Raw genomic sequence first — 10,750 nt, forward strand, 5'->3', positions numbered from 1 at the left:
GATAGATAGATAGATAGATAGATAGATAGATAGATAGATGATAGATAGATAGATAGATAGATAGATAGATAGATAGATAGATAGATAGATAGATAATAGATAACGTTTAGTGCTGCTGTTATAATGTGGTGTCCAGTCTGAAGGAAGCCTTCAGAGGGTTTTCAGAGGTCGAGACGGACTGGCCATCTTCCATCTGTGAAGCAGGTAGTGGGTTTAAACCATCTGCCTTTGGGTTCCTAGTGCAATTCCTGACTAGGCCACCAGAACTCTCTGTGAGCCAACTAGATCCAAGGTCACTTGGATTGTGAGAATGTCATCAGAGCAAAGTCTGTTAAATAGAAAACTCTATTAAGGGCACACGGTAGGGGAGAAGAAAGGAAGGAAGGAAGGAAGGAAGACCCAAGGAAACATTAAATATAAAGTTCTTCAACAGAACAGAGAGCTGGGTTACTGAGTCACTGGCAGTATTCTACCTTATCCATGTGTGTGTAGCTCAGAGAAAAGATTCTCACGTGATCTCAAAAATACCTATGTGACTGCTCTGTCTTGAGCCAATTTCCTCAACCCTAACATACCTACCCCCATCACCACTGTCTATCTTTCTCTCATCTGCCTGCGAGTGGATTTGAACTACATGCCTTTGGGGTGTGAGTGCAACTCTTTACCACTAGGACACCAGAGCCCCTTAATTCTATCATTTTCTCAGGAGATGATGGATTGCTCATCTGTTACCTATGGAGCACCTAGTGGATTTAAACCACACGCCTTTGGGTTGGCTAACTCACCCCTCCTTGTCCCAACACCAAACTGCTTTTTCTTCTCCTCACAGACAGATTGACGGCCAAGACCTCACGGGCCTGCTCCTGGGGACGTCCGCCCACTCGGACCACGAGTTCCTGATGCATTACTGTGAGGACTCCCTGCACGCCGTCCGCTGGCACCAGAGAAGCCGTAAGGACAGGACGTTCCCAGGGATGCCGGGGTGGACACGGGCTGGGGACGCAGGGACATCCGTGTGTCCATTTCCACCACACTCCTCCTCTGTGGCTTTTCTTCTTATGTGTCTTTGAGCAAACTATCTATTCACCGTCTTTCTGATAGACACTTGGATTGTTTTATGTGTATGGGTCAGGGATGCCCATTGTGGGGGTGGACCACATGGTGTGTGTCCACCATTTGGATGCTGCACGGTGCAGATAGATATGACCAGGTGTGGCCACCTTGTAACATCATCTCTCACCTTGGACTACTATTCCTCTCCCCCTCCCCAGGCAACACCATCTGGAAAGTGCATTTCCTGTCCCCCAAGTTCCACCCAGAGGGTGCGGGAGCCTGCTACGGCCGAGGCGTGTGTCCATGCTCCGGGCCTGGGGTCACCCGGCACGACCCGCCTCTGCTCTTCAACCTCTCCGGGGACCCTTCCGAAGCCCAGCCCCTCACACCGGCCACGGAGCCCTCGTTCCACCAGGTCCTGGACAGGGTGGTCTCTGCTGTTAAGGATCACCGGCGGACGCTCAGCCCCGTCCACCTGCAACTGGACGCCCTGGACAATATCTGGAAACCCTGGCTGCAAGAGTGCTGTGGCCTCTGGCCCCTTTGCCACTGTCGGCCAGAAGACCGCTGACCGTCAATGCCAGCAAAGGCCGGACATGGTCTTCGCCCATGACTCATGGACTCTTAGGGCTCGGGAGTTAAAAATGAAACGCTGCTCACCACAAGGTCAAGGGTTCAAAGCCACCAGCTGCTCCAAGGGAGAAAGTTGGGTGACTGAGATGCAGTCGACTCTAACTCATGTTCTTCTTTTGTGCCATCAAGTCGTCTGCCACTTATCAGTGACCCTACGTACAACAGCTCTGAACTCCACTCTGTCCTGTGCCAATTGCACTGTCTCTGACACACCCACCCCCATGACCCCAGTCACTGTATCAAAGCATTTCAAACAGGGTCTTCCCCTCCTGCGCCATCCCTCCACCCTCCCAAGCATGATGTCCCTCTCCAAGGACTGGTCCCTCCTTGCAATATGACCAAAGTATGTCAGACAAAGCTTCAGAATCCTTGCCTTAAAAGGAGCAGCCTGGTTTCACCCTTTCCAGGACAAATTTGTTTTCCTAGCAGTCCATGGTACCCTCAATACTCTTCTCCAGCACCACAGCTCAAAGGCATCAATTCTCCTTCTGTCCTCCCTAGTCATTGTCCAACTCTTTGATGCATCACAAGTGATTGCAAAGACCATGGCCTGTATCAGGCACACCTTAGTCTCCAGAGTGACATCATTGCTCTTCAGTGCTTTGGAGAGGTCTCTGACAGCATCCGTATAAGAGACCTGAGCCCTGTCCTGTCCTCACGATTTCGGACAGACTCCAGCACATAGCTGCGGTCACTGTGTCCATCTGTCTTGTTGAGAGTTATTCTGTCCTTCCCTGCCCCATCTCCTGCTAACCCCTTGCGTGTCAGACTAGCACTGACCCACACACGCCTTGAAAGTCTGGCCATTCTCAGCAGCGGAGCAGCAGATCTTTTGTGCCAAGGCATCCCTGGTGGGATTTGAACCAGCAAACCTCTCCAGCAGCACCTGGACGCCCAACCTTCCTTGTGCACCATGTGTGGGTCTGAATAAAATCAGGTGAGATGTCTGGGGGTGGCTTTTTCTGTTATGTGAATGGAGCCAGACTGAGGGGTCTCAAGCCTCATCATATCAGAAGAGCTGGGGAGAAAGGAAGCAGAAGTTAGGGATGGAACTGGAGAAGTGGATGTGGGCATGCAAGGTGGACAGAGAATGGAGACCTCCAGCTGCCTGGATTGTTGGGAGGGTGGGATAAAAAAACAAAGAAAATCTCTTCTTTAAAACCACTTAGAATGCTCACAGACCTGGAAAAACCAGTTCCCAAATAGGTTTCCCAGAGGGGCAGAGTTCTGGGGATTAGAGGAGATTACGGACAGGGGCGGCTCCTCTGGGCCCTGGGGGCTCTTGGAGAGGCCACTCGCCCTGACCCACTGAGTCAAGCTGAGTCACTTCAAGCTGAGCCTAGCTCCGGACCGCGATGCTCACCACCAGGTGTGGGGACCCCCTCCCCAGCCAGGGTGGGCCTATCACTGGGGTACAACCAGGTGCCAGAACCCAGGACACACCAGCTGTAGAAGAAGGGATAGCCAGGTGTCTGGACCAGGATGGACTCCTTCCCCCTGGGTTCTAGGGGAAAGGGGGCTGACCAGGTGCCTGGACCAGGACGGAATCTCTCCTAATGCCAAGGTTAAGGGAGGGAGGGTGGTGACCAGGACCCAGAAAGACCCCATTGTGGGACAGGAAAGGATTAGGGATGGAATTAAATGAGTTATTTGGACCAGTGACTGAGAACTCACGCCTAGCTGACCCTACAGTGGGTTTTCAGAGGCTGTAAATGACAGGGCAGGGAGTTGCCCCTGTACCGCCCTCAGAGCTGCTTTGGCCTGGCAGAGACACTTGTTACCAAATCTGGGGGGGGGGCCCAATGTAGTAAGGGGGTGACCAAGGGCTTGGACATTAGGATGAGACAGTGAGGCCCACAGCCGCGTGGGGAGCAAGGGGTGACCAGGACCTGACAGCAGAGGAAACCGCCTGTGTAGACCTTACTGGGTACAGACCTGGGGTGCAGGGGTGTCCACTCCGGAGGGGTGTCTGGGTGCGGTGGGGATGGGCCAGAGAGGTTCAAAGGTCCGGCAGAAGCCTGGGCCATGTCTCCAAGGTCAGCCAGAACTCCAGGCGACCAGAGGGTGGGGGCGGGAAGGAGAGAGGATAGAAAGGAGGAGGGACAGCGCCGGACACGCGCCTCCAGGCAGCCTGAGACCTGTTCCCGCTGTCCAGCACCCCCCCCCCCATCAAGACCCTGGGAACCTCTGTCCAGCTGATTCTGTCTCGCCCCTGGACCCCGCTGTCCAGTCCACTCCCTGGACCCCAGAATCACAAAAGGCACCCCAGCCAGAGATACCCCCCCATTCAGGGAGCTTTAACTCCCCAAATATCCCCCAGCCAGGACTCCCTAGCCCCCCACACCATCTAGCCTGTAAATTGGGCCCTGACACAGCTTCAAATCAGCTCCGTCCCTCCCCCAGTCTGGACATCCACTCTGTAGTCTCCCAGGCCCCCACACCACCCCAGTCAGAGATGCCTCCCTGCCTCCAACCAGGGATGCCCCAGGTCCCCACACCGGCCCCCAGTCAGGGGGACACCCAGCCTTATCAGAGACGACCCCCTCCAGGCCCCACAGGGAGGAAATCAAGGTCTGGGATGCCCAGCCTCGCTTTATGGCTTTGTCCCTCCCCAAGCAGGACGCTGAGCCTCTCCACAGTCCAGGACACGCCCACCTTATCCACTCATTTTCCTGCTTCCTATGACGGCCTGGGTCCGTCCCACCTCCAGCTTGGGCACGCCCCTTCCCTCCATCCGGCTCTGACCACTCCCTGTCCTCCAGCGGTGACGCCTGGCCTGGGCGGGATCTGGAACCTAGGACATGCTGGGAATCCTACAGGTGCCCTGGGAGCCACTGGGGGCCCGATGGCACAAGGGAGACCTGACCCCCCACCTCCAACCCCCTCCACGGCTCTTTAGACCCTCAGACCCAGAGCTGGACAGAGGATGGCGCCTCCGGCCTGTCCTTCCTGGTCTCAGCCCCGGGTCTGGGGCGGGGAAGCCGTGGGCCCGCCCCCCAGGAGTCTGCAAAGGCTGCATGACCAGAGCGCGCGCGCCCTCCAGCACCAGTTTTATTCCTGCGTAAAGCTGTAACTACCACTTTGCCAAACAACTCCACATCGCTGGCATGGTGTTGAGCCCCTCGGTCCCCCTGTGAACCTTTCTTCAAATGTAAGCCCTCCTCTTGGGAACCTCGCGCCCCCTCCCCTCGTCCGTGTGCACCTGAGCTGAGGGCGCACAGACGAGGCCGCTGGTGGACTTTATACCTCCTGGCCCTGCTGGTGGGGGACTTGGGTTCTGAAAGCGCAAACACGGTGCCGTGACCGCCAAAAAGAAATAAAAAACAGAGAGGGGACAGACAGGAAGGAAGACAGGGACAAGGGAATGTGTAGATTTACGCGCGCCCTTGGAGACACAAGGAGTGAACTAGTAGAAGCCATTCTTTGTCATTTAGAGGCGCAGTGGTCCCCATGTGAGGCTGTTAATCTCACGAGTATCCTTTGACGAAGCCCCAGCTGCACACTGGAGGATGAGGTGGAGAAGGAGGACCTGGCGTAAACATCACAGCCCTGCAAGTCCAAGAGACACTGCTGTGCATTGTGGTTGCCAGGGATCCGAATCCACAGACACCTCTCTTTCTCTCTCTGGGCTGACACCCAGCTTGCTTGGCGCGCTCAGCCCTTGGGGAATCCCTGACGTCTTTTTGTTTCTTCTCCAGGGGCCTCCTCCAGCTTCTCTTCGCTGCCTCTCTGCTTCTGAGGGCCTGGCACGGGGAGGCCCACTTTCAACCCAACATGCTCCTGATCATGGCTGATGACCTTGGCATTGGAGACCTTGGCTGCTATGGCAATAATACCATAAGGTAAAGCTGGGGAGGGTGTGTGGGGGGGCAGTGTGTGGAGGGGGTCAGATTGGAATTGCTTGATATTTTTTTTTTTCCTGAAAAAAAAAATTTAAAATCTGCTCTGGAGACACTTAGAATTTCCCTAAAGCATTACCTGGTTAGATGCCATGGAATAAACTACTCCCCCAGGGGAGGTTGCACTTCTCTTTGTTTTCTTGGGATATTTAATTCTCTTCTCCAGCACCACAACTCAAAGGCACCCATTATTCACCTTTTCTTATTCACGGTCCAGCTCACCAAGGAACAGGAAGCCAATTGAAAATGCTGTGGCCAAGGTCAGACACACCTTAGTCTCTGAAGTGACATCCTTCCTCCCTGGAGCAGTCCTGGACAGCCGATTCTCCCAGTGGCCACACATCTTTTGATTTCTTAACTCCAATGAATGTTGGTTGTTAGACCTAAGTGAAATGAACTCCTTGACAACGTCCATCATTTTCTGTCCTGCTATCTTGCCACTTGGTGAGGAGGTTTTTTTAATTTTTCTATGCCTTTGAGCTGTGGTGCTGGAGAAGAGTATTGAGAGTACCATGGACTGCTAGGAAAACAAACAGATTTGTCCTGGAAAGGGTTAAACCAGGCTGCTCCTTGGAGGCAAGGATTCTGAGGCTCCGTCTAACAGACTTTGGACATGTTGTGAGGAGAGACCGGTCCTTGGAGAAGGACATCATGCTTGGGAGGGTGGAGGGACAGCGCAGGAGAGGAAGACCCTCTATGAGGTGGATTGATTCAGTGACTGGGATAATTGGGATGGGAGTGTCGGAGACAGTGCGATTGGCACAGGACACAGCAGGGTTTAGGGCTGTTGTACGTGGGGTCACAGGTGACTCGACGGTACATCACAACAACAAACATCAATGTGTTGACATGTCAGAGGCCTTTACCGCTGTCTCCAAAACTAGACTCTCTCCTGAGTTCTCCCTGGTGCATCTCAGAAAAAAGGCCTGCGGATTTGTTTCTGAGACATCAGTCGTCAAAATGCTGAGAATCTTTTAAAAAACCCAGAAAAAAAAAATCAAAACGTCTTTATGGACAAGAGGGTGTGTGAGTGAATGTGGTGGGTGTGATGTGACAGATAATTCAGAGAGCAAATTGGTTTTCCCTTAGACCCCTTATCTGCTGGGCATTTTTAACGACAATCTCCAGCGTGGAACAGCACTTTTCCACATCCATTCGTGTGACTCTCATTTCCACCCATCCTTCTTTCCCAGCCTTTTCTGCCTCCTGAGATTTATTCTGACAAGACAAACTCAAAAGGGGTTTTGTTTTGTTTTTTAAGGAGTCACAGAGTGGGCCGTAAATATGGGCACAGAATTTAACAATATAAAAATGCACAGACTTTAAAAAAAATAAAAATGACCAGACTTTCTAGGCTGATGGATACTGTAGGCCTTGGACATGCTTTGAGACTAAATCCTTTGCAATAAAATCAGTGTTGTACAAAATGTTGTCCACAAAAAAAATTTTAAAAAGACAACAGAAAACAAAATGTTGTCCACAAAATGTGTTGGAGAGCTAAATTTTCACTCAAATCATACTTTGAAAGTAATTTTGTGTGGTTGTTTGGTTTTGGTTTTGTTTTTTTGCTTTGTTTTTAATTGTATTATTATTATTAATTTAAATGAAAGTTTGCAGAGACTTAGAGTTTCCAGTCATTCATTGTTGCACTTTTCTCCCTGCCCACCCCTTCCCCCCAATTTACTCTTCTCTTTGAAAAGAAAAACTCTTCCCTCCGCCCTAATTCACTCTTCTTCTTGGAAAGAAAAACTCTTTCATTGTTATACAATCAGTCCCGCCAAGACCACTCCACTGGGCAGCCTTCACACTGGACTCCTGTCATGACAATATCCATTGATATGTCCCTTTTAAACCATTCTCTCCCTCATCTGTTTCAATGCAGTATACATAATTTATCCAGTTTTTCTCAATCTTACCCCAACCCTGGTGTCAGTCCCATTCTACAACAGTGGCCCTATGCAATATTTGTCATTTTGTGACTGAGATATTTCACTCAGCACAATGTCCTCCAGGGTCACCCATTTTGTATAATATTGCATGAGTTCCTTGTTTTTCAATGCAGCGTTGTATTCCATTGTGTGAATAGACCACAGTTTCTCTATCCATTTGTTTGTTGATGGGCACTTGGGTTGTTTCCAGATCTTTGCTATTGTGAACAAAGCCACAATAAATATGTGTGTGTGTGTATATCTGCTTGGATGTCAGTTATGGTCTCTTTGGGGTATATTCCCAGTCGTGGAATTGCTGAGTCAAGTGGTATTTCTATTTGCAACTTTTTGAGAAAGTGCCATATAGTCTTGCATAGTATTTGCACAAAAAAATAATTTTACATTTTTTATTTTATTTTCTTGTGTGTGTGTGTGTGTGTGTGTGTGTGTGTGTGCGCGCGCGCCGTCAAATCGGATCAGACTGGTCCAGGAGGAGATTACCCCTCCTTCTCCAGCAAAGCATCTGGTAGATTCGAGACGTAAACCTCTGGGATTGCAGTGCAGCTTCTTGCCACTAGGCCACCAGAACTCCCCTAAAAATAATTTTTTGAGGCCTTCTTCATGACTTCCTTTCATGTATGTATCCTTACTTTTTATCTTTAAAACCAAAAAAACAAACAAAAAAAATTTTTAATGGAGAACAGCTCTGGTCAGACATACGCAGGATTGCTTTTGAGTCTGGGGACACAGGCTGGATTTGGTCCCAGGGAAGCCCTCCCACACCCACATCCCTGACAGCATATATGGTTCCCCCCAGGACACCCAATATCGACCGCCTGGCCAGGGAGGGCGTGAGGCTGACCCAGCACCTGGCGGCTGCACCTCTCTGCACCCCAAGTCGAGCGGCCTTCCTGACGGGCAGACACTCCTTCCGCTCAGGTGGGTGTCCTGGGGAGCAGGGAACTGGGCTGATTAGAGACCTCTCACTCAGAAATCTCTGACCTCAGGGTAGAGAGGTGGATAGGTCATCCCCCCATGCCCAAGTCCTCCGTGTCCCCGTCCTCAAGGCCTCCTTTGTAAGGGTGCTTGGAGTCTTTATTCTAGAGAAGTGAAAGCGTCTGCTGATGGTGGTAAACTCGAGCTGAGTTGCATGACTTTCCGCAGCACAGAGACCACATGTTGGAAGGACCTGGAGGGACCAAGGAGCTATCGGCTCCCTGGGATGGATGCTGGGGGCCCCCCAGGAGGGTCTCAGCCCTGTCTGTGCCCTCCTTCAGAGGACCACCGCTCTCTTGGTTTCTGATGGTTGGCTAGGTGGATATTCTCTGGGTAGTTATGATGGTGGGTGGATGGATAGAGAGATGGACAGATGCCAGGACTGATGGATGTTTAGGTAGATGAATGGAGAGAGAGACTGATAGGTTATTAATAGGATGGATGGATGGATGGATGAATGGATGGGTAGATGGATGGATGGATGGATAGATGGTGGATAGATGGATGGATAGATGATGAAGGATGGATGATGGATGGGTGGATAGATGGATGGATGGTGGATGGGTGGATAGATGGATGGATGGATGTGTGGATGGATAGATGATGGATGATGGATGCATGGATGGATGGGGAGGTAACAGATATGGTGGACATGTAGATAGATGAGTATTTGATGGACAGACAAATGATGGATTTGATAGACTGACAGTAGACAGTCAGACAAGTGAGTATACATGATGGAGAAATGGAGAGATGACCACTAGGCGGTCAATGAGAAAGGCAGAAGCACATGGACTTTGCTGGACGAGTGGGTGTTGGGTGGTTGGACTGGTCCATGAGTGACCATCCTAAGAATCGCTGAGACACCATGGTGAGCAGCTGTCCCCCTGCTGTGGGGTCCTCAGATCCCCCCCATGTCCAATCCCATTGCTGCCATCACCGTGTGCAACCATCTCACTGAGAGTGTCCACTTCTCCACTGGCCCTCTGATACCACATCCCAGCACTGTCCTCCAGGGCCAGGCCATCACCTGGCACTGGCTGGGGGTCCCCACAAGAGCACACTGACCATCCTCTCTGGTTGTCCCCACAGGCATGGACGCCACAGACGGCTATCGCGCCCTGCAGTGGAATGCGGGCTCCGGGGGGCTCCCGGCCAACGAGACCACCTTCGCACGGGTCCTGCGGGATCAGGGGTACACCACGGGCCTCATAGGTAGGTGTCATTACCAGAAATCTCTCAGAAGTTGTTAACTTCCTAAAACACGACCTATCTACCCAAAATCCCAGAGGGGACCACACCTTCCCTTCCTTGACGGGTCTGGTGTGGGAAGAAGCTCACCATAGTATCATCTCAGGGATTCTTAGTCCACTACCATGGTCACTCATGGACCTGTCCACCCACCCACCCACTCTTCCACTGAAGTCCGTGTGCTTCTGCCTTTCTCACTGACCTAGTGGTCATCTCTCCATTTGTCCATCAGCCCTTACTGATCACAGAGGACCAGCCAAGGGTCTTGATGTCACCATGGGGACCCTGGATTTGCCGGGGGGGTGGGGGTGGTGGCAGGACACATGGGACACACAGCTCTAAGGTCAAGGTTCTGAAAGGAGGGTGACCAGAGAGTGAAGGCATACGTGTAGGGAGAGGCTGGGAGGAAGTTTCTGGAAGACATTCCCTAAAAATATACACACAAAAGGGAGCTCTGGTGGTCTATAGGCAAGAAGCTGCACTGCAATCCCAGAGGAACACGGTTCAAGTCCACCAGATGCTCTGCTGGAGAAGGAGGGACAATCTCCTCCTGTACCAGTCACATCTGATTTGATGGCAATAATAATAATAATAATAATAGATATACACATACAAAGACATACACAAAGTATTTCTGGCTGACTGCACACCAAGCCTGGGTGGTCCTCCTTTGTGTAACAGCTGTTCTCCACAGCACACAAGTTCATTCTTTTTCTTTCTGCCGCCTTTTCTCCCTCTTTTGATTTTTATTTGAATGCCAGGTTACAAATCATACGGGCGTTCTGTTGCAATTGCATTTACACCCATTTTATTTTCTGGCATTCACGACAGAGCGTTGAGTTCATTCATAAGTAGGTCAGATCAACTGCTTCCTTCAACAGGGGTTTGTGTCTTTTTAAAAAAATATTATTATTAATTTGGACAATTAAAACAGACATTCGGGGTGGGGGAAGAAGAACAAACTGGTGAGGAGGGTAGAGCAGTGCAACA

The 10,750-nt window shown here is 51.0% G+C and overlaps 2 protein-coding genes across 2 annotated transcripts in view; both read left to right on the top strand.

The window, feature by feature from the left end:
• The window catches only part of ARSE (arylsulfatase E (chondrodysplasia punctata 1)), a 13,838-nt gene extending 12,214 nt beyond the window's left edge, over positions 1–1,624 (top strand). Inside the window, exons 9-10 of the mRNA XM_006903183.1 lie at positions 833–951; positions 1,272–1,624. Of these exons, the coding sequence (XP_006903245.1) occupies positions 833–951; positions 1,272–1,624 (472 nt within the window). The remainder of the gene's footprint in view (positions 1–832; positions 952–1,271) is intronic.
• A 1,417-nt stretch (positions 1,625–3,041) lies between these two features.
• Positions 3,042–10,750, top strand: part of ARSD (arylsulfatase D) — a 23,022-nt gene continuing 15,313 nt past the window's right edge. The window contains exons 1-4 of the mRNA XM_006903184.1: positions 3,042–3,055; positions 5,385–5,528; positions 8,331–8,452; positions 9,602–9,724. Of these exons, the coding sequence (XP_006903246.1) occupies positions 3,042–3,055; positions 5,385–5,528; positions 8,331–8,452; positions 9,602–9,724 (403 nt within the window). The remainder of the gene's footprint in view (positions 3,056–5,384; positions 5,529–8,330; positions 8,453–9,601; positions 9,725–10,750) is intronic.

This window comes from Elephantulus edwardii, unplaced genomic scaffold, assembly GCF_000299155.1.
Source record: "Elephantulus edwardii isolate Elephantulus edwardi_28Jun2011 unplaced genomic scaffold, EleEdw1.0 scaffold00529, whole genome shotgun sequence".
In the NCBI taxonomy this organism is placed as follows: domain Eukaryota; kingdom Metazoa; phylum Chordata; class Mammalia; order Macroscelidea; family Macroscelididae; genus Elephantulus; species Elephantulus edwardii.